Source organism: Eptatretus burgeri, chromosome 16 (genome assembly GCF_056783735.1).
Source record: "Eptatretus burgeri isolate ZD-2024b chromosome 16, Ebu_testis_v1, whole genome shotgun sequence".
NCBI lineage: Eukaryota > Metazoa > Chordata > Myxini > Myxiniformes > Myxinidae > Eptatretus > Eptatretus burgeri.
Window position 1 is genome coordinate 60,416,210 of NC_140976.1, and position 24,315 is coordinate 60,440,524.

The following is a 24,315-nucleotide window of genomic DNA, read 5'->3' on the forward strand; positions in this document are numbered from 1 at the left end:
ATGATTTTATGTCCACTGTGATGATGGATTCCATGATCTTGCTCGTTGGAAGTACAGCAAGCTAATTTGGCGAAAGTTAAGGGGATCCATTTTTGCACCTTTTTATGTAATGCTGTGATGTTGGCTGATTTCCAATTTCCCAGGTGGATATAGGAGACCAGTCCTGAAGTGTGAAAACATTATTATTATAATAATAATAATGGGGCGTGCCATGTCAAGTGGACACATTTTTCAGCGAAATTTTGACACATCGTCTCAAATTTCACTCTTTTTTGTGGAAGTGTTTGTATCCACGGTAAAACATTATGTGTCAATTTTCAGACCCGGGGGCCCAACGGGGCCCATTTTAAGCCCCCCCCCCAATTTGGGCACCACCGGTTGACCCACAATCTTCCAGTGGCCGATTTGTAGGTTGTAGTGGTCCGATTCATATCACAGGTTGTAGTGGTCCGATTTGGATGATCTTTGTATCAAAATGCTCGTAAAAGCGAGATCTTTCGAATCGCGTAAAGTAAAATCACTCTGAAACAGTAATTCAAAAAGTTATAGTTTGGGGCGCCCTTTGACCTAACAGCCCCCCAATCAAACCGATGATCCCGATTTTTTTTTTTTTTTTTTTTATTTTATTTTTTTTTATTTTTTCCCCGTGTGATAATACCCCTTCATATACTCCAACACCTCAGCATAAATTAAAATGGGATCTCAATGGGTTCAAGTGTGATGATGGTTTTATTGTTCGGGGTCCACATATCACTAGTTCTTGATTCGACATTGGGCGACGTTTGCCGTCATCGTTCCAATGACGTCACCTGCTGGCAGGCGACTTTATGTCTGAAATTGACAATCATCATTTCTGGACTATTATATATATTTATATATATATATATATATATATATATATATATATATATATATATATATATATTGCATGATTTGCGAAAAATTATTGTGTATTGATTTTTAAGTGTACATTTTTGTATAACCATCATCGAATTAAATTATAAATGGGCTAATCTCAGTTTTTGCATATTTTGCAGTAAGCATGGCGACTGAAGATCGAAAGGAGTTCCGAAAATACTGTTGCGATCCGTTCAGCTGCCATAAAACGAAACAAAGAAAAGATCTTCGCAATGTGTCAAATGATATGTTGATGAAATTTTCTTCAAAGGTAAAAAACGATGACAGACATTGTACTTCGTGCAGAAAAAAACTTTCTCAGTTGTCATCAGAGCGTATTGAAGAATCATTTTTGACCAGTTCGAAATTATCATCAGAAGGTACTATCGAAGGCATTGCAGAATCTATTTCGACAGATGAGGACGAGGAGGTTTTTGAGCGAAAAGCAGAAGTTGACCTATTAAACCAGTCGTTATCGAGGATAGGCGAAAGCCCATTCGACAAACGAAAGGCGGAAAGGAACCCAGGGTACGTTCCTGAAAAGCGAAGTAAAGCGGAAGATTCTGTGCGAAAGAAATTAGAACTAGTTGCTGGACCAAGCACTGCGGAGAAAACACAAAATACAGCGTCAAAATGTGATGAAAACTGCATGCCAGAGGTGATCAAAAGCCTGAAAGAAAAATACGTTGTTTCGAGCCGTTCAGAGCAAATCCGTATACTGACAATATTTGCTAGGAATATGAGCATCAGAGGTATGATGAGTGAATTCAGTTGCTCCCAAAGAATGGCTGTGCAAGCCCAAAATTTAGAGAAAGAAAATGGTATGCTATCGTCTCCAAATCCCAAACAGGGTAAAATATTGCCTGACGAAGGAAAACCGCCGTAACCGAATTTTACCGAAGTGATGAAGTCAGCCGAATAATGCCGGGAAAAAAGGACTGTGTGGTGCTCAGGAATGAACATGGAAAAGACAAAATTCAAAAGCACCTGGTACTAAACAATCTCAAGGAACTGTTTCAGAAATTCAAAGAGAAGAACCCTGGCTTGAAAGTTGGATTCGCGAAGTTCGCCATGCTCCATCCCTCGGAGTGTGTCCTGGCCGGTTCAGGTGGTACACACAGTGTATGCCGGTTGTGTCCATCAAAAGTTGCCCATCAATTGAAGACTTCAAAACCAAGCTACTGAGTGCTTATGAACGAGAGGATATTGATGATATTCAGTTTAAACGGTGGACATCCACCGACAGATGTGAACTGAGCTCCATGGTCCTGCCTTTGGAAGAATTCATTAATCAATTCTGTGAATGCGCGGTGAAATTAGTGAGACACGACCTCATTGCCAAGGCCCAATCTCAGTTTCTGAAAAATAAGAAAGACGAAATCTGTGAAGGAGAATTTGTCATTATTGGTGACTTCTCAGAGAACTATTCGTTTGTCGTACAGGATGCGGCCCAAGGATTCCATTGGAACTGGTTTCAAGCGACAATTCACCCCTGGGTTTACTATTTCAAATCGGACGATGGCAAATTAAACCACGATTCGTTCACGATTATATCAGAATGCAATACTCACGACGTTGTCTCAGTCCACCTCTTCCAAAGAATGCTCATTGAACACTTGAAATCTAGCTTTGGAAATGTAAAGAAACTTTACTATTTCTCAGACGGTTGTGCTGGCCAATATAAGAATTGCAAAGCCTTCATAAACCTATGTCGTCACAAATCAGTATGGTATTGACGCAGAATGGCATTTTTTTGCCACAAGTCATGGCAAGGGCCTTTCAGATGGCATGGGAGGTACAGTCAAACGAGAAGCAACACGTGAGAGTTTGCGTAGATATTTTTGCCTTTGCTGAAAATGGTTTGAATGAAATGAAGTTCGGTTACGGGATCCAAGAGGCGTATGACGAGGAAGAACGAAATCTGGAAGAAAGGTTAAAAACGGCCAAAACCAGAGCTGGAACTCAAAAACTTCATGCTTTCATCCCTATTTCTGAAACTGCTCTTCAAGTACGCGAATTCAGCCTTAGCGAGGAACACCGTATCGAGTCAGCTATTTCAAAATCTACACTAACTTTTAACGGGAAACTCTCAGGTTATGTCACAGTGCACTATGATGGAAAATGGTGGCTTGCCTGCATCATGGAAGCCTTTCAGGACACTCTTGAAGTGAAAGTGAATTTTCTTCATCCAAACGGGCCCGCAAATAGTTTTTTTTTTCCTGACATTGAAGATCACTGCATTTTAGACATTTCTGATATACTTCTTTCCGTAGAACCAAAAACTGCTACAGGTAGAACCTACACAATCAGTAAAAAAACAAACACAGCTGTTAAATAAAACATTGGTTGGCAAAAAAAATCTTGACTATAATATGTTAGGAAAAACTCTTACTCGTACTCGTATCGCTTCCAGTTCCTGCATGTGCATGTGGAAAATTTATGTACAATATACTGATATGGTGTATTGGAAATCTTGTGTTCAAATATTGTGCTATGTATTGTGGCGTATTGTGTATCCAGCTTCCGAGTCCCCGAACAATAAAAGCATCATCACACTTGAACCCATTGAGATCCCATTTTAATTTATGCTGAGGTGTTGGAGTATATGAAGATGTATTCTCACACGAAAAAAATCGGGACCATCGGTTTGGCTGGGGAGTGGGGGCCCAAGGTCAAAGGGCGTCCCAAACTATAACTTTTTGAATTACTGTTTCGGAGTGATTTTACGTTACGTGATTCGAAAGATCTCGCTTTTACGAGCATTTTGATAGCAAGATCAGCCAAATCGGACCATGACAACCTGTGATATGGCCTCTGGAAGATTGTGGGGCAGCCTGGGGCCCCCAAATTTGGGGGGCCCTAAAATGGGCCCCGATGGGCCCACAGGTCTAAAAGTTGGTATTTTGAGTTTTTTCACCAAAGTGAACAAATGACCAACATATGGGGAGAAAATGAGGTATTGGTGTCGGGAGGGTGTGTACACTTGACATGGAATGCCCCTAATAATAAAAAAAGCGAATGCACAAATGTTGGCATCCACAATCTCAAAATATATTGTCTCGTTTCAGTTTCCATTTCAGTGAACACACCTCTCACCTGGGGCTACTTCTGTTTCATGGAAATTTCCATGGTCCACATGTATTTATTTTGAAGACCAGGTCCAACTCTGCAGTTGAATGCAAGGTGCATTGAAATTTCTAGTGGTCTATAGCATTCATTTCCTTTCAGGAAGGATGAACAATAGTAACGATCTGCCACAGAGCTTGCATGAATCGTTTATATATTTTTTTCTATGATCTTGCCTCAAAAGGCACTAATTGGCCATTGTTTGTATTCCATCGCATACACATTACACACAATTGAATTTTCACATTTTCAACACATTTTGCCTCATCTTTTTCCAATAATTGTATCAGTCATGGTGTTGATGCCAAGACTGCTTCCTTGCAGATGTCAAAAACAAAGCATCGTACACAAGACTCCATCCAGAGATTTCGTTTCATCCAAAACCGTATTCTTAAAGAAGATCAGGTCAGCAATGGAAGCATGCGCCGGAGCAGCGCGTCGCTGCATCCACTTTCTGCCGGAACTCCATGGGCCTTTGTCTGGCCATCCCCCAAGCAGATACCTGGCCCATCCCCATCTTCTTGAGATGCTGCTAATCCTGCTGCAACCACAAGGGACATGGACAGCCCATTGGCCACCTCCACTCACGATGCTCCCTCACTGAGAGAATCTGGTGAGCAGCATCAGCGTCAGGAAGATGAGCCACATGTCTGTACAGCCACAGCTGATGCTCACAGACTGTGCAGGTAACAAATCTCATTTGAGTCTCTCTCGGCAACTGTTCGTTGGAGTGTCCGACCAGCGATAGCCAAGGATTCTCCGAAGAGTCCTGGTACCAAAGGCATTAAGTCTCTGTCTCAGATCCCTGGTCAGAGTCCAAGTCTCACATCCATAGAGCAAGACTGGAAGTACCAAGGACCTGAAGATTCGGACTTTCGTCCTCCCGCACAGGTACCGGCAGCGCCACACCCCATGATCCAGTGAATCCATAACTCCCCAGGCCCGACCCAGACGTCTATTGACCTCTGACTCACAGCCAGCAGAGACATGAATATCACTGCCAAGGTAAGTGAATCTCTCCGTGACTTCACCATCCTACCACAAACGGGTACAGACAAGATAGCAGCCTCCAAGATGTCATTGAATGTCTGGATCTTTAAGAAGCTAAGGACTAAAATGTTGATCTTGCTGGCCACTGACTGATTATATGATTCATTTTAGGTATTGAAAGCTTTGAGGGGGTTGCCATCGAAGGGTGAAGATTATTGTCTTCTGGATGTCTATAGATCAATGTGTGGCAGGTAAAGACCGATGTCCTCCTCGTCCTGAACATACTGATGACCATCTATGCTGCTGCTGTCAAGGTTAAATATTCTCCTTTTGAAGGATGTGGTCTCAGCTTCAGGAGCTGCTTCTGCATCAGAGATTATTAGAGTAGCCTCTGCAAGGGCAGTTGAATCTTCAAGGAATGGTAGATCAACTTGTGGCACTCCAAGAGATCCTGTTCCATTCGTAAGTTGCAGGTCTGAAATGAAAAAAAAAAACAACTCGTCAACATCAAAGAGAATTGGTATCACGTATAGTATGATAGGAATTTCACTTATAGATGCATTAAAGATGCCATGAACTTTGACAAAATTTGGTGGAGAGGTTGGCGGTGTGACAAGGACGAAATGATTAGATGTTGGGGAAGATCTGAGAATTATTTATTTATTTAATTATTCATAAAAGTGATTCCTCATCATTGAGTGATGGGGCCAAAAACGACATGGAGCACAATATCTCAAAAAGTTATGGACGGGTTCGGAGGAAACTTAGTGGACAGGTTGGGCGTTTGACAAGGAAGAATCCATTCGATTTTTAGTGAAGATCTGGATACGAGGATTTTCAAAAGTTATTCTTCATCATTGAATGACAGGGCCAAAAATGATACACAGTCATAGCCAAAAATATTGGCACCCTTGCACTTTTTTTCAAATATCTCACAATTTTCTCGAAAAATAAGTTGAAATCGATATAAATATTTGGTCTCCGCTTCCTTATTTCACAGTTCATATTACAGAACCTTTGTTTTTCATTCAGAACTTGATATATCCTTTTAAATCGGTAAATAAATGACAGACACCTTCGACTTAATATTTGGTAGCACAGATTTCGGACAAAATAACTGCAGTCAAGCGCTTCCTATAGCCATGAATGAGCTTCCTACACCTCTCTACTGGCAGTTTGGCCCACTCTTCTTGTGTAAAGTGCTCCAGTTCTTCCACATTTGAAGGGTGCCTTCTCCCAACTGTTGTTTTCTCATCTCCCCACAGGTGCTCAATGGGATGTCGATCTGGACTCATTGCTGGTCACCAGAACAGTCCAGCGTTTTGTCTTGAACCATTCATGCGTGCTTTTGAAGTGTGTTTGGGGTCATTGTCCTGCTGCAAGACCCATGACCTTCGATGGAGACCCAGCTTTCTGAAACTGGGTTGAACATTGTGCTCCAAAATGCCTTGGGGATCTCCTGATTTCATGATGCCATGCACACATTTAAGGCACTCGGTGCCAGAGGCAGCACAGCAACCCCCAAACATCACTGAACCTCCTCAATGTTTGACTGTAGGGAAGGTGTTCTTTTCTTTGAAGGCTTCATTTTGTTTTCTGTGAACAGAGATGATATGCTTCACCAAAAAGCTCTAATTTGGTCTCATCTGTCCACAGGACATTCTCCCAGAAGGATTTTGACTTGTTCAGGTGTGTTTTGGCAAACTCCAGTCGGGCTTTCTTATGTCTCTCCCTCAGCAGTGGGGTCCTCCTGGGTCTCCTACCATGGAACCCCCTTTCATTGAGTTGGTGACAGATGGTGCGAGTTGAAACTGTCCTACCTTGTGTCTGAAGGTCAGCTTAAATCTGTTTAGCAGTTCATCGAGGTGCTTTCTCCACCATTCAAGCATTCCTTCGCTGCGATCTTCGATCAAGTTTTCTCTTGCGGCCACGTCGAGGGAGGTTGGCTACAGTGCCATGGGCCTGAAACTTCCTGATAACATTGTGTACGGTGGACACAGGAACATCAAGATCTCTGGAGATGGACTTGTAACCTCGAGGTTGTCCATGCTTGGATACAATCTTGTGTCTGACCTCCTCAGACAGTTCTCTGGGTTTCTTTCTTTTCACCATGCTCATTGCGGTCACACACAGTGACATAAAACAGCAGAATGACTCCCATTCTCCATTCAAATTGGTTGAATGAGTGATTTTTATATTACAGGCACCTGAGACTCACCACAGGTGAGTTCAATTCCAAAGTAAAGGAGAATCATGTGCTTGAAATCTAATGATTTCTAACAACTTCTAAAAGGTGACGATAACATTGTCCGGGCCATTTTAGGATTTCTGTGTGGAATAAGCTAATATTTGGTATTTTTTTCAGCTTTTTTTTGTTTTGTTCCACTGCAAACCAAAGAAATACAAATATGGATATCAAAAGTTTTTTTTCAATTTCAACATTTTTCTGGAAGAAATGATACATTATTTGAAAAAAAAAGTGTGTGTGTGTGTGTGTGTGTGTGTGTGTGTGTGTGTGTGTGTGTGTGTGTTTCACATACACACACACTAGGTGGATGCGTTGGTTAGGTGACGAGCATAAGCTGATTCGATTTTGTTTCAGGTTCGGATCCAGATCCAGCCTATCAGTGGGACCCCGAACGTAAATTGTTCAGGCTGGTGGAGGTCGGTGATCTACCGAGTGGTGTTCTAGTTATTGAACCGTTTTCTTTAGCCTGGGGAAGTGTCCTTTTTACTCCCATCAGAGTGAGAGAACAGTCGTCAGTCATTGGGGAAAGCATGGGATTTCCAACACGCGGATTCTGATCGGGCTGATTCACCTTTTCAGTTATCCGGGACTGTACCCCACGTGTTTGGGGTGGGTGAGCTTTCGTTCATCAACTCCCTGCCTGCAACGATGCCTTCTCTCAATCCTTGGTTTGCTCTCTTCCTTCGAAGAAGGGCTCATGCCTGAAATGTCGTTTCACCTTTTCTCTGATGGCAGTTGGAATACTGTCAACACTTGCTTGAGAAAATAAATTCATGTTTTGTTGGGGGGGCCTTTTTTGCAGTGTAAAATATCCCCCCCCCCCAACCCCATTTTCCCCCATCTCTCTTTATGATTACTTTCTCACCGTGGGCATTGCTCCCATCCCATTGTCTTTTCTTTTCTCTTTTTAACCTTTTCTTTCAAAAACCTGATTCTTTTTTTTTTTTTTGTCTAAAAATAAATAGATCCCCATGTGGGAGTCGCAGCTATCCCAGTCACCAGTTCGTGCATTCCTGTGATTTGCTGGCTTTGTTGTCTGAGTGGCCCAATTTGAGGTCCCTGCGCTCTAAAAACATTCTTCTGCCGTAATCTGATTCGTAGTTGTCAGACGATAACGTGGTCTTTATCTCAAACAAACACTGAGTGATTGCAATGTAAACATTTAGGAATCTACTCCTTGTTGAGCTGACTCATGCTTTCTGTGCCGAGCTGCAGAATGGCCTGGGTGGTTTTCTGTTCATTCTGAGCCAGTAAGCCAACTTTTCTTGCCATTTTGATGATGCCGGACATCATGGACTATTGCATCGGTAAAGCATTGATTAATGAGATCCACATTTTGATTGTATCGTTACTCGTATTATCGTGTTGTGTTATTAGTGATGTCATGTCGGGTAATGTAATTCTACAACAAAGTACATTTGTCAAGGAATAACCGATACTCTTGACGGGATGGCCTAGAGGTATGCACACTCACCTATAAGCTGTCTAGCCTGTGTTTGAATCTGACCCAGCTATAAACTGTCAACCCGGTTTTACGGTCAGAGATTCATCACTGTGTGTGCCGTCCCTCGGATGGACGTTAACCTGGGCGTCTCGTTTGCCGGTACAAGTTGGTGGACGTTAAAGATCCCAGATGCCCTCCGTATAAAGAGTATGCGAGCTATTGCCGGCACCCTGAACAAATTACAAATTCGTCGTAGCCAGCACAGACGTGCCCTCAGCCAATGATGTGACCCCGCAGCCTTGTGCTGCATACGAACGAAGAAGACTGTTACACGTTTTCATTTTCCACTGGGAATTGGTGATAATGACAAGTGTTGCTCTTGTTGTGTGAATAATAGCACGTACGTACCTTATGGGAATAACTAATGTCGTCTGATTCGGACTTCCTCCTCCTTGCGGAAACTTACAAGTTGGAAAAGTTTCAGGCTTGTATTTGGGGCACAATGCGCACGTGTCGTGGCCATGCTACTGGAGGTGAAATATGTTGCACTGGATATCGTGTATGTACAAGATCCTTCACGAGCCTTCGAGAGACTAATGAAAGGAAGCTGTCATGTCTTCGTCCAAAGTTTTATTTTATTTTATTTTTATTTTTTTGGTCATGATTCATGCCCTTTGCGGAAGGCCATAACATTTGGTTCACAAAAAGCAACTTTGCTCTTTAACCGGGAAAATTAGTGGAAGGGCCATTAAGTGCGATTTGCGCACCGTGAAGTGGGGATACAATTGGAGCACAAAGCATCCCTGGGTTTTATAACACGATCTGCCTCTACCTCGCCGAGACTAAACCTTGCTGAACCAAATTTCCCTCACAAGCAGAGACAGTAGCAGCTCCACTTGTGTTCCCGTGTCTTTTTGCTTCAAATTGTACTGCTCCAGGAAACGATGGCAAGCTATCAACTTTGTCATCGTCGATCCATTTGAGCCCATACTCTGAAATATATTTTGTCCATAAAGCGAGTTTGGGTGCTATACAGTGCAACGTTTTAATGAGAAAAGTTTTTTTTTGTAAAGCCCATAATATTTAGTTGGAGGTAGAACTAAAAAAAATTATATGGTGGGGGTGGGGTAAACTATGAAGGGGGTTCAATTCCAACTTCCAGAAATAATGTTCAGCAGCTTTAAGACTTGTTCTGTGATGGAACAGTGTGGCATGAAGAATAAGGCATCGATGATATTTTGTTCAGACATCGAGGAAGTCAGTGTGGTGTAGTTGTTCTTGAAAGTTAAGGAACCACTCTTGCAGCATCCATGGATTCTGTGATTTGTTTAGAGTAAGAATCACTGGCAGGATGGCCTTGAGTTACGCACAATCACCTTTGAGCTGTCCAGCCTGGGTTTGAATGGCGACCGAGCTATAAACTGTCAATCTTGTGTCTTGCAAGCAGGGTGATTGATCAATGTGTGTGCCGTCCCTCAGAGGGACGTTGAACTGGGCGTCCCGACATTAGTTGGACATTAAAAAAAATACCCACGGTATCGTTCACATGGAGTCGGCGAGATTCCTTGAACAAATTCAAGATTCCTGCTCCGACCTACAGGCGGTAGTGCATCGGCAGCACAACCACGCTGCCAGCAATGATCCAACCAGCAGCCACACACTGTGTACCGAATGAATGGATGAGGGTGAGTCCCCCCCGTCTTCTATGAAAACAGTACAAAAGTGTTTGGCGCAGAATCTGACTGCAGAGTCATTCACCGGACAAGGAATATTGCCTTCCATAACTTCAGTGACACAGCGTACTCACCCGATTTCCCACAGGTGTAGTTTTGTGGTTATCCGTCCGAGTTGCCATGAATCGGTCCAATGGCATCGTGGGTTTTTTTATTTTTTTTCCCCGGAGACTCTATCTCCTTTCAGGATTACCATTGGCTCCCGAAAGGAGCTCATCTTCCCTTGTGTCAGGTGTTATTTTTAGTCATCAAGGGTGTCACAGTGACCCTCCCCATTGTCAAGTTCGTGAGGGGAGTCTGTTTAGTCGCCGATAACCCGACCATGCGGCACATCGCACTGGGTTATATGCTATCATTGGCAGTCCCAAAGACTGGAGCGCCCTCTGTCGGCATTTTATTTTTATGGTGACGCGTCTGCTGGTGATACCAACAACTAGATATCTCAGAGCAGGCAACTAAGTAAACTCTCTGAACATCCTTAAAACGATAATATCCTTCCATTCAAGTCTCCCATCCAAGTGGTAACCGGTTACTGCTTAGCTTGCGAAGTCTGGCCTGAATGCAATTTATCGTCAATAAATCTCAGCATGACTGTCACCATCACCTTTGAAATTTTATTTTGGCAAAGATCCTATAATTATTTGCCAATTTTGATGTCAACATTTGGTGCTTGCAAATACAATGAAGCATCAGATTTTATTTATTTAAAATTTTTATTTTTTACTCATCACTCATCCTTATTAACTTCCCGCTGAAGGCAGGTGGAGGTTGTGTGTGTGTGTTTGTGTTTGTGTGTGTGACATCTCAAAATGTTATGGACTGATTGAGATAACTTGGACAGGTTTGGTATGTGTGACAAGGACGAATTCTTCACCATTGAGAAATAAGGCCAAAAATGATATGTTGCATGATATCTCAAAACATTGTGGCTGGATTCGGATGCTACTTGGTGGATGAGTTTGTTAGGTGACATGAACAAGCTGATGAGATTTTTTTGGTTAAGGTATAGATCCAGTTCCAGCTTCTGAATTGGCTACAAAACGTAAAGTGTTCAGCCTAACGGAGGTATGCAATGTTCGGTGTGCCGTTCTAGTTAGCCTTCTTGTTATTGCCATGATTGGGCCATCTGCAGATCAATTACGCACAAATTGAGGATGGTTAGCCCCATTGCCTTCTTCCACCCACTAATTACCCATCCTTGATCCTTACCTCCTGCTCGGCTGCTTCCTCCTGCCTCTGCAGAACACAACAGCCAGTGGCTGCCTTCCCCCACAGAACACCCCAGCTGACGGTAACTTCCCCCATGGAACACCCCCGGCTACGTCTCTCCCCACCCGGAAGGTCACTCCGGCTACCTCCCCCCCACCACCTGGAAGGCCCCTCCAGATACCTCCCCCCCCACGCAATATGCCCCTCTGGCTACCCCACCCCCACGCAAAATGCCCTTATGGCTACTTCCCCCCACCCGGAAGGCCCCACCGGCTACCTCCCCCACACAAAATGCCCCTCCGGCTACCTCTCCCCACCCCACGTGGAATGCCCCTCCGGCTACCTCTCCCCCCCACGTGGAATGCCCTCCGGCTGCCTCTCCCCCCCATGTGGAATGCCCCTCCGACTACCCCCTATGTGGAATGTCCTTCCAGTTACTTCTTTTCCCAATGGCTGCCCCCCCATAGAATACCCTCCCCAGCTGCTTCACCCCCATGCCCCTCCTCGTTGCTTCCCCCCCACCAAAGAATGCACCCCTGGCTGCTTCCCCCAGTAGGACACTCCCACTGGCTACTTCCCCTCACCGAATGCCCCTGCATCCCGTCGTGGAATGACCCTGCCCCCCTCCACGGAACACCCTACTCCCACAGAGTGCCCCTCCCCCTTCCTGACTGCTGCCCCTCGCAGGACATCCTCACCGTTCCTCATGGCTATTTCCCTTACTGAACGCCCTCCCCCACTTCCTTGCGGAACGCCTGTCCCTGGCTGCTTCCCCACAGGGAACACCCATGACTGTTCCCCTTCCCCTGCTGAACGGCCCTCCCCCTGATTGTTTCCCTCCTCATTCTAAAGGGTTCCTGCTATCGTATCAAAATATACATGGTGATGTTGTAAAGCTAATGATCAATGAACGTGTTTGGAAATATAACGAGAAAGCATCTCAAAATGCAAAGCCCCGTTCGTGTCCGCCATGTACTCAAACTAAACTTGAATACGACAATTAAAAATAAAATTGTACATTTTATTAACTTGTGTTCTCCATAATCTCAAAATACAGGTTTGATGACAAAATCTCAATTGGTAAAAAAGTTACGGCCTGGACAGACAGACAGACAGACAGACAGACAGACAGACAGACAGACGGACAGACAGATAGAAGTGATTGCAAAGCCCCGTCTTCCGCTGTGTGGGACACGGACTAATATAATCGATTTTACATGGAGCAAAAAACAATTGTCCATTAAATCATAAAAATGAGTGTTTTGAAGAGGACACGGGAATGGGAGCTTCATGTAGCGGTTCCATTGGTAACATTTATTATTTTACGACAGCAGGAACCCTTCGATGAAAGAACACACAAACAACAACCACAGCCACCACGACAGCAGCAGCAACAACTAAGTGTTATAAGATCCTTTGTTGGTTCACGAAAAAAAACAAGTGACCACTATATTCGTTATTGTAATGTGTATGTCTGTCTGTCTGTCTGTCTGTCCCGAGCATAGCTCCGTGGGTTTTGATCCGATCCTGATATAATTTTGGTGGGAGGTTTATATCATGATCGAGTTGTGTTTTCCTGAGAATGGGCGTGGTGCGCCCATTATGGGCAGAGCCACGCCCAAAAAACTTGTTTTTAGGGGGTAGCTAATTTCAATTTACATCTTCTCCTAGGGGGTTTGTCGAATCTGACAGGGGTTTTCGGTATTTAGTTAGCCCAATGGCACCTGCATAGCCCCACGGAGCTCGTTTTTTTTTTTATTTTTTATTTTTTTCTTCATTTTCATTCCAAGGTCAAGGTCACAAGATCACGAACTTCGAAAATTGCGAATTTTGGCATAAAAAATTATCTTCTCCGAGGGGTTTGTCAAATCTGGCTGGGGTTTCGGTATTTGGTTAGCCCAATGGCACCTGCATAGCCCCACGGAGCTCGATATTTTTTTTTTATTTTTTTTTTTAATTTTCGTGTCAAGGTCAAGGTCACGAACTTCGAAAATTTTGACCTAAAAATCATATGACCGCTCTAACTTTGAGAGCTCGGATGACAATATTTTTTATGCATAATCTTGAGGTCATTCCCCACCTAAAGTCCTGAAACCATTTTGCTCGATATCAAACACCTTGCCCGTGGCTCCCCCTCCAAGTTTGTTTTTACGCTGATTTCATAGAAGTATGGATAAATAATCCGAGGAGTGCGAAATGCCATATAGCCTATATGACGTCATATTGTTCCTGGAATGTTCCGGAGGAAGTTTTGCACCAAAGGTCATAATCCTTGACCTTTGACCTTTAAAGGTCACAAAGGTCAAATTTTCAAAGTTGTGGAAATCAAACCGGGTTTTCGACCTTATTCGATGAACTAACTCCAATAAGCTATAGCACGTATCCTGTTTCCTTATTTTAATGTCCACAACATTGTTTTGTGACCTTTAAAGGTTATGCAAAGGTCAAATTTTGAAAGTTGTTGAACGAAACCGGGTTTTCGACATTTTGCAGCTAATAACCTGTCACTCGTACCACATCATGTTGATCATTTTTATAACTTGGTCAATCATTATCACATTGACTCATCCTTGACTTCTGAAAAAATCTACATCGTCAAATTCCGCTCGTGAACCATCGTCGTCTTCAGACTTGTTTTGTTTTTTGTTTTTCTTCGTGTTTCACTTTTTACATCCTCATTGAGATTTACAGATAGACATGCAATGTGATTGTGAAGTACAGCATGCTGTCCTTTGATTAAACCCGTCGTTGCAGATGGGTAGGCAGGCACACCTCGTGTGTATTGAATGTCGGTGCCCTCTTTAACTTTACAATTTTTGATTTGTTTTTTTTTCTTTTTGTCGATGGCAGTTATGAGGTTAATACGTGCACTGATGCTCTGTTGGTAGATGTTTCCTTCAAATTAAAACCAGGCATGGTGGGGCGTGTGGACAGAATACCTTCCTGCAGGTTAACATTCCTGGTGAGTAGCCTGAAGTTAGCTGTCGTGCTCACCTTAGTGAAAATTGCAGTTTGTTGATCATTGCGATTTGAGTCGTAACTTTCAGGTTTTCAGGGATACAGGGATTCTTTCCCTGCCCTACCATATCTGCTTCTGTTGTTTGTCATGTGACTGACCAATACTGACCTTTTCATTGTTTCTCCAGTGCAGGATTGCGGATAGTTTCCTGATCAAACCTGACCTGTACGTTCTGAAATCCTTTCCTCAGGTGGACGTCCATTCTCCTCATTTTCTGCCCGGGTCTTGTGGCGTTTTCGTTGGGTTTTTCTTCCTGTTGGTGCTGGTGGGGCCTTTGCTGGTTACTCAAAGTACGACAGCTATCGTGAACGGAAACTTTGTTCCAGCGGTCTGGAAGTATCCCATCATGTTGCAGGGGATTGGCAAGTAAGGATATACCGAGTGGTAAACCCATCCATTCGTTTTGAGTCTTGGGCTGATTAATTTGTTCGATGAATGATGAACTGAATCGATGTCTTCTCTGCAAACTTTTTGATATGTATCATGATTTTCTTTTTAACACAAGTTGGGTTTATTATTATTATTTTATTTGAGAAATCAAATGTGTTGTGTGTTGTGTCATGTGTGGTGATTGGGGGGTGCGGGGGGGGGGGCACAAACTTGTTACCACAGCAGCCAAAGCACAAATTATTTAATATGTCTCAGAAGAGTGTCAGGCCAATGGGGTTGGGAAGTAGCCACATCTTGCTGCCAAAGCTGAGTATGCAGAAACACATTCACACTCTCCCTCTGGTCTCAGGGCCAACAGGGCTGTGTAAGCCAGATAACTGGAGCTGCAGAGATCCGTCCATGGGCTGAGGCAGTTGATGAGGTGCTGTTCAACCATTAGTTAATGCACGTTTAAATAAACATGTACAGTATATATATTTACAAAGTTTCCAAGAACGTCGCGAACCATATGGAGAACACTTTCCTAACAATGTTGTGACGTTTCCATATATCGTTGTCGGTGCGCTTTTATCGTGCGGTGATTGTCCGCTAAACATCACGACGGGAGGTGGATTCTGCTTTAGCGTCGTCCTCCACGTAATAGCCCACACTCACCTCCCAATCATCTGGAAACTGCTGAACATAGCGGTTTCCATCTGAAGTCCTTCCTAAAATTACCTGATTTGCAGGATAACGTATTCCTCTTTCTCTCGTCGCTTATCTGATCGACTTATTTGGGCTCTTTGTGAATTTGTCTCGCACCCGGTTGATGTCTTCTGGTGATCTTGCTGTGATGTATCTTCCTGATCCTCGATTGAACCAGTTGTTATAAGGTTTTGGTGATGGTTTTTAATCGTTTTTTTTTTCATCCAAAGTGGCATGTCTTCCCAGTTTCTTGCCTCCACCGTGTTTGAACTGCAATTAGAGTGACAAACCTCATGCTCTTTCAGTGACGGTTAATCTCTCATCCATAATGGATTAATATGAAAACAAATAAAAAGTGATCTTCTCCTTCTCTTCCCTCTATAAGGGGGTGAGGTCCAACTTCCCCCTGCCCTGAGCAATCTTTATCCACTCTCCAACCACCCCCACTTTGTTTATATCGCTCCTCTCACAATCTTCCCATCTCGACCTTGGTCTACCTCCTTTCCTCCTACCTTGTTTTCTCAACCAAACTGCTTTTTTTGCCATCCTCTCTTCCCCCATCCACACCAGTGTCCATCCCATTTCAGCCGGCTATTTTTTTTTAAGCCAATCTTTCTGTCAAGCTTATTTGCACACCAATCTTCTCCATCAGTTCATCTATCCTCCTTCACTCCCGCAATCCTCTGGACCCAGTTGTTCTCGCAGACCTGCAATAACTGTTGTTGTCTCTGTCAGTTCCATCGTTTCGAGACCGCAAAGGTAGGCCGGCGTCCCACAAGACACTAAAACCTTCCCTTTCAATTTCCTTGATCTGTTTCTATTTGCCATTACTCCCTCCACGCTCCTCCATGAATTCGTACCCACCTGAATCCTCTTCCACACCTCTGCCTCTGGCTTACCATCCCCGCTCACTATTCCCCTCCCATATACTCAAACCTATTTCCCTGTCTGTTCTCCTTCCCCTCTAACCTGATATTCATTAATTTTCTCTGCTGCCTGACCCACATCACCTCAGTCTTGTCCATACTCACAATCAGCTCATGCTTCTCGAATGCCTTTTTCCACTCCCCCAGTACTTCCTACATCTCCCATCTACTCTCCACCATGACAGCCAGATCGTCCGCATATAACATCCTCCCCAGAATACCCCTCACGTTTCCATTCTTACTTACCAGCTGCGTCACCATGATGAACATGAGTGGGCTGAGAGAACTTCCCTGCCTCAAACCGAACTCTTCTGACATCCCAGGATCAACGGAAACTCTTCCCTTCGTTCCCTTGTACATTCCTTCCACCAACCTAACTTCTGCTTCTGGCACTCCCATCCGTGTCAGTGTCGCCATAACCATCTCTCTCGGGAAAGTGTTGATATTAACATATTAATCGCAATAAACAAGCTTTCAAAATTTTTATTTTTAATTCTCTATTTGTAATAACAACCGAGTATTTCTATATTTAAAATAGGAACTCGTGTGTGTGTGTGTGTGTGTGTGTGTGTGTGTGTGTGTGTGTGTGTGTGTGTGTGTGTGTGTGTGTGTGTGTGTGTGTGTGTGTGTGTGTGTGCGCGCGCGCGCGCGCGTGTGTCATTTGTATGCAAAAAAAAAGACCCAATCACGGCCCAACTGTATTTAGAGGGAACAACCAATCGGCTCTCATCTAGTCATTTATTTCCAGGTGGCTGAGATTTTTTTTTTATCATTAACCCCTGCTCTTCAAGCTAAAGTACCGAAATTTTATGAATATAAAATATATATATATATATATATATATATATATATATATATATATATATATATATATATATATATATATATATATATATGAGCCTGGTGTTGGCGCAGTGGTTCGGGCAGCGGCTTGGGATCCAAAAGGTCCCGAGTTCAAGCCCCGTTGGGCCACTGAATTAATACACCAGGGGGTTGACTCAGCCTATCATCCTTCCGAGGTCGGCGAAATGAGTACCAGTGTACTGGGCCGGTGTATACCCCGGTTAAAATAGGTGTACCATATCCCTGTGTCGTAAGAGGCGACCAGGGTTGCGTCAGGAAGGGCATCCGGCGTAAAACATGTGCCAAATCACTATGCGGATCATACAGATGATCCGCTGTGGTGACCCCGAAAGGGAGCAGCCGAAAGAAGAAGAAGAAGAAGAAGAAGATGATATATATATTCACAAAAATTTTATCTCGAAGTTGGGGTAGTCCGGCAGATATGTGAAATATTCTGGTAGTTTTGTGCCTTTGATGATACAAGCATGAAATTTGGTACACAGTTATAGCATACCCTTTGGAAACATTTTGGATATAGGGACATTCCAGATTACCCCTAGGGTCAAAATGGTGGCCATTTTACAAAATGGCTGCCACGAATAACAAATTCTGCCTACAAGGTCAGCCAAGTCGTATGTGCTTGGTGCACAACACAATGTAGTGAGTATAATATGATTATTATCAACTAGTATGCACATGCTTCATTATCTACTTCATATTTGACTAAAAAATGCATCTACGGTGGTCTATGAGGGACACAGATAACAGTTTACCATCGCAATAATGCATGGCTGGAACAAGAGCTCTGCAATATGATCATGCATGTGAATGTTACCTGAATATTGTTTCTGAAAATATAAATAGATCAAAAATCAAATTTGGTGAAAGGAACTTAGACTCCATGAATATTTCCATTATTAATTACATACTGGTAGCTGGCAATGTCGCGATTTAATGCATAAATTTGCGAAATCGATATTGATGTACTCACTGTATTAATTTTCCTGATTACATAATAGAAATGTTCAAACTACAATGGTGTGTTCATATTGATTTGGGTTTAACATGGTCCTGTCCAGCGCAAAGAAATAATGTATGGTGGCCTATTGGGGACATCGAGTGACAATCACCCAAGATCTCCATTGTGTATATATGCATCTCCTCTGGGCTGGGGTTCGTAGTTGAAAACATTTTAACTCTGCTATCAGAGACCAAGAAGGCTGTTCACAAACACCACGAGCAGACCAAGCACACACAGGTAGCCTTTGTTAGAGATGTGCGTTCACTCACTCAAGTCATGGGGGAGATGGGCAACCCATTTTGTAATAACAGCAAGGATCTCCTGGTGCTAGACAGCAGAGACCTGGCAGACCCAGCAGTTATCAATACTGTACGCCAGATCGAGAAGCTGGGACAAGAACCGCATGACTCCTATGTCCATGAGAGACTTATCAACCAGACAAAGCCCATCACCGACCCAATCAAGAGAAACAACCTCCCTCTCTTCAGCCGACCTCCAGTCAGAGAGAAGTCAAGAGCACAGCTGCAGGTTTCATCTCTGAAGAACGACTGCTCCCTGTTTTCCAGGTTGTTCATTGCGTCCCAGATACGTGATGGAGATCTTGATGAGTTCTTCGCACATGAGAACCAAGCATGTCCCCCTGCACTGTCACACATGGGCAAGATGAGACTTGGAACAAAGTCTGATCTGGTTTGCTGCTTAGAAGATCTGGTCCCTCAACAGGAGAATGCTGCTGCTGCTGCTGCTAGTCCAGCAGTTGAAGTCATCATCCTTGATGGTGCAGCGATCATCAGTATGCTGCCACCTGGCACAGCAAAGACCTTCAACGAGTATGCATCAGAAGTATTCTTGACATACATCACATCTCAGCTGCAGCATACGAGCAGGATGGATATTGTCTGGGATGAGTACCTCACAGACAGTTTGAAGGCAGACACTAGGAAGAAGCGAGGCAAAGGCATCAGGAGACGAGTCGAGCCATCTAGTTCCATTCCTGGAAACTGGCAGACCTTTCTTCGCACAGATGAGAACAAGATGGAGTTGTTTGACTTCCTAGCCACCAGAGTAGCAACAACAGACACAGACAAACAAGTCATCAGCACCCACCACAAAGATGTGGTTTGTACGCAGGCCCGAGATGTTGCTGGTCTTGCCCCTTGTAGCCATGAAGAGGCTGACACAAGAATGCTACTCCATGCTGAAGACGCTGTGAGGCAGGGATACAGCAAAGTGTCGATCCGTACAGTAGATACTGATGTCGTGGTCCTTGCGGTGACAGCATCTGGACGTCTGGACATTGATGAGCTCTGGGTTGCTTTTGGCACAGGAAAGAACTTCAGGTTCTTGGCAGCTCACGAGATGTCTGTGGCACTGGGACCTAACAAGTGTCGAGGTTTGCCATTCTTCCATGCCCTCACTGGATGCGACACCGTTTCAAGCTTCGGAGGCAGGGGGAAGAAAAAAGCATGGGAAACCTGGAAAGCCTGTGATGAGGTCACTGATGTCACTGCAGCATTCTGTGCCTTGGCTGCCACGCCAACCCCTTCAGCCGTAGATGACCACATGGATGCACTGGAGCGTTTTGTTGTTGTGCTCTATGATCGCACCAGTAGCCAGGAACATGTCAATGAGTGTCGCAAGCATCTATTCACCCAGAATGGCAGATCAATAGATGCTCTCCCACCAACTCGTGCAGCCCTGAAACAGCACATCAAGAGAGCTACCTACCAAGCCGGCTACTGTTGGGGCCAGATGATGGTGTCCACACCAGAGCTCCCATCGCCCAGTGACTGGGGGTGGGTTCACACCGATAATGGCTGGGACATATACTGGACAACCCTCCCAGAGGCAACTGAGGCATGTCGGCAACTACTAAGGTGTGGCTGCAAAAAGGGATGCAGAGGACATTGCAAGTGTGTCAAGGCTGCACTCCAGTGCACAGCTCTATGTCACTGTGGTGGGGAGTGTACAAGAGAGTAGAACTGGGACAAGAGAGATCACAGATGATAATTATGTAACATGTATCCATGCATCATAGTAGACTCTGTTACCTGGATCTCGAGGTTCCACTGTATAATTTTGACTCTAAGTTGATGTTAGGATCAAACAGAAGCACTTCCTCTGAGTTCAAGAGTGTTAAATGAACAACAGTCATTCCATGGTGCTTGATAACAGTTTTTTGAAGAGTTTGTTGTAGAAAACTGTCCAAAAGTGCAAAAATGCACCAAAAAATGACCAAACTAGAACGGGCACTCATAGAGCGCATACCTTCGCCGCCACTACTTTTTTTGTTCTTGGTATGAGTGTGGGGAACTGGTTTCATATGAATGGTCTTGTGACACAAACCGCATATCTATAATGTCATGACCCCCCCGACTTTCGGGGGCTACGGACTAAACAACAATGAACTCACGTCGTTTTGGCGAGTCTTCACTCGCAAGCTCGGTGAATACAACGTTTCAACAAGAGAAGGTAATCTCGTTTGATGCTGGTTTCATGCAAATCGAATAAGAATTGACTGAGTTATGCCGAAAACCGCATATTTTTCAAGGGCGTGACCCCCCCCCCCGACATTTTACCCCAACCGGTGACACGTGTTATGACGTCATTGTGTCACAAGATTGGGCATTAAATTCTGAACATTTTGGTTCTGGGTTCATGTAAAGCGGACAAGAATTGACCGCGTTGTGACAAAAACCGCATATTTTTCAAGGTCGTGACCCCCCTTGACCTTTGACCCCTAACCGGTAACAAGAGTATGGGTGTCATTGTGTCATATTGCATATCACAAGATGAGGCATTGAATTCTGAACATTTTGGCGTTAGTTGCATGCAAATTGAATAAAAATTGACCGTGTTATCGTAAAAAGACGATTTTGACCTTTTCTGACCTTGACCTTGACCTTTGACCTGAACGATCCCAAAATCTAATCGAATGCTTCCTGGCTAATAACCAACCATCCCACCAAATTTCATGCAATTCGGTTTAATACTTTTTGAGTTATACGAATCACAAGATTACAAATAAATAAATAAATACACGCCGACCAAAACATAACCTTTCGCAGAATGCGAAGGTAATAAATGGTTTATTCACGCTTTGTCACCTTTATTTGCTATTTCTTATTTGCTAGAATCTATATTTAGTTAAATGAAACCACTGGTATGCTTCTTAAATATAGTTGTATCCACATGTATCCTCCTTGTACAACACAAAATCGGCTATTTTGTAAAATTGCCGCCATTTTGGCTCTGGGAAGAATCTGGAATGTCCCTATATCCACAAATCTTTGTAATATACTGCCCTAGCAGTGTGCCAAATTTCATGCTTGTATCACGAAAGGCACATTTTTTTCACATATCTGCCGGACTAGGGTGCATATTAGACATGGGAACAAATCAAAATGTAATTTTTTTTTTTGCATCCACTGTAAAACGTCATTTTCAACGTGTGAACAATAATGCATACTTGCGAAGAAGCCATGTTTAAGAGGATTTCTGTCGAGAGTTTTTCAGAGCAATTATTTGCCGGCCACAGTTTCAAACGTAGCAAGCGCAATGGTGAACTCGCAATTAGCGATTTAACTGACACTCTAACATTCTTGTCGTCAAAGGGTTTCTCTCACCACAGCATTGCAAAGCCTACGTGCGCATTACAGATGGTAACAAACAAATTTGTGGGTGTGTATTGTATTTGGAAAATTACAGTAAGCTGCATAAAGCAACCAAGAAAAGCTACTCAAGGTAAGCACATTGCCGTTTCAAACCCTACCCGGGTTCCTCTACAGCGGCAGACATTCACAACTGGTGCATGCATGAGAATCCCAATGCTGCATGCCTCCCCCTCAGCTGCTGGACCAGTTTCATCAATTATTGGGAGTCGTCAGCGACAGCGTAGACAATTGCTAAGGAAGTGACTTCTTGGCAGCCATGCATCCTTCATGTTCACATTCCTCAGTCCTGGATGCTTCACTCCCTGTAGTTTATGAAAATATAATTCTGATTTTTTTTTTTCTTCCTATTTGCTGCTATTGAGTTTATAGGGAATGTTGAATAATATCTTGAACTTGAAGATTTTCTTGTCATGCTTGTCTCTCTTTTTATTTATTTATTTTCAGGTAGCAACATACCAAATGGCACCAACACGCCTCATTTCGCGCACCTGGGGCCGGCTTAATGAACTTGAGCTTCCCGGGTGGTTACGCAAGCCTGTCCTTTCTTTGTATATCTGGGCATTCAATGTGGACATGGCAGATGTGGAAGAAGGAGACCTTCGCAGTTATCAAAATCTTGGAGAGTTCTTCCGTCGGCCACTCAGGCTCAGTTCACGTCCCATTTCTACACACCATTCCATGGTTTGTAACTGTCTGCATGGGAAAAGTTTATGGGAACTGAATTGTCATGTTATATATTTTTTTATTGGGAGGGGGGGGACATGGATGGATGTTGGGTGGTGGTTCCACTTGGATATTCCCAACTTTAGCAGTTTCTAGCATTGTGACATGCCAACTTTGAAGCAAGTGTTCAATAATAAGTCAAATTGTCCTTGTGGATGCATTGCTTGCATGTCCATTTTCCAACCAGAAGTGATTATACTCACTCCATGAGTTCTCACGTGTTAAAAGGTGCGAGGAGGAATCTCAAGGCATCGATTTTTGTGTATGTTGTTCTTCAGTCACCGTTAATTGAACCAGATTTAGATGTCTTGATGAGGCTTTCTGCCACAGGCACGTCCTTGGTGCTTAGACGCCATTATTTCAATTCCTGAAATCAAAATGAATTGTGTGAGAAAGTTCACATGTACCAGTAAATAACGAGATGGGTACCCACTGTAACTTTTTGATGATCACCGATACTTATTTGCTTTAAAATGTAACAAGAGGGTCATTACTTTTGGGATGACCCTCGTTTTTATTAGTGATCACTTTTGAAGCCCTGCTCTGTTATAAAAAGTACGTGATTATCTACATTTTTGAAATTAACTCTCTTTTTGTGTCCTGCATTAGACCCTCGTTATGCAGTGAATCTTCAGATGATGGAAATGGAGTCATTTTTCACCCCAAGAGGTGTTTTTATAATTCCATAAGGCCAACACAATTTATGAGGAGGTGTTTTTTTAATAATTATTTTATTTTTATAATTTTATAATTATGAGGAGGTATGATTTTTTTCACCCCAAGAGGTGTTTTTATAATTCCAGCTCTTTATTATCTTGCCAAAACGAAGTTTTTGCAAGATATGTTAGTCAGCTTGTATGTTTTTTTTTGTTGTTTGTCTGTAATCACGTATAAAAAATTCTGCAGAGCACAGTTATTGGAAATTTTTGTAACTTCGCATATAGAGGCCTATAGAGGTCCCTTTCAGCGCACAAAATTTTGAAGGTCAAGGTCACTTTGTTGACGAAACCCTTATTTTTTGAGTAATTTTGATCGGATCGTCTTCAAACTTCATGGGAATATAGTTCATGGACTGGCGCTCAGCTGATTAATTTTTGGTGGTGATTGGCATTGACCTTCATATGTTTTTTTTTTTGTTTGTTTTTTTTTTGTCTGTAATCACGTATAAATCACTCTGCAGAGCACAGTTATCATTGGAAATTTTTGTAACTTCGCATATCAGAGGCCAATAGAGGTCCCTTTCAACGCATAAAAATTTGAAGGTCAAAGGTCAAGGTCACTTTGTCGCAAATCAGGGGAGTCGACGAAACCCTTATTTTTTGAGTAATTTTGATCGGATCGTCTTCAAACTTCATGGGAATATAGTTCATGGTCTGGCGCTCAGCTGA

General features: G+C 43.3%; 1 protein-coding gene across 1 annotated transcript in view; it reads left to right on the top strand.

Annotated features, from left to right (window-relative positions):
- The window catches only part of PISD (phosphatidylserine decarboxylase), a 77,013-nt gene that overhangs the window by 39,532 nt on the left and 13,166 nt on the right, over positions 1-24,315 (top strand). Inside the window, exons 3-5 of the mRNA XM_085858892.1 lie at positions 14,536-14,609; positions 14,857-15,032; positions 22,649-22,885. Coding sequence (XP_085715018.1) covers positions 14,536-14,609; positions 14,857-15,032; positions 22,649-22,885 — 487 coding nt within the window. The remainder of the gene's footprint in view (positions 1-14,535; positions 14,610-14,856; positions 15,033-22,648; positions 22,886-24,315) is intronic.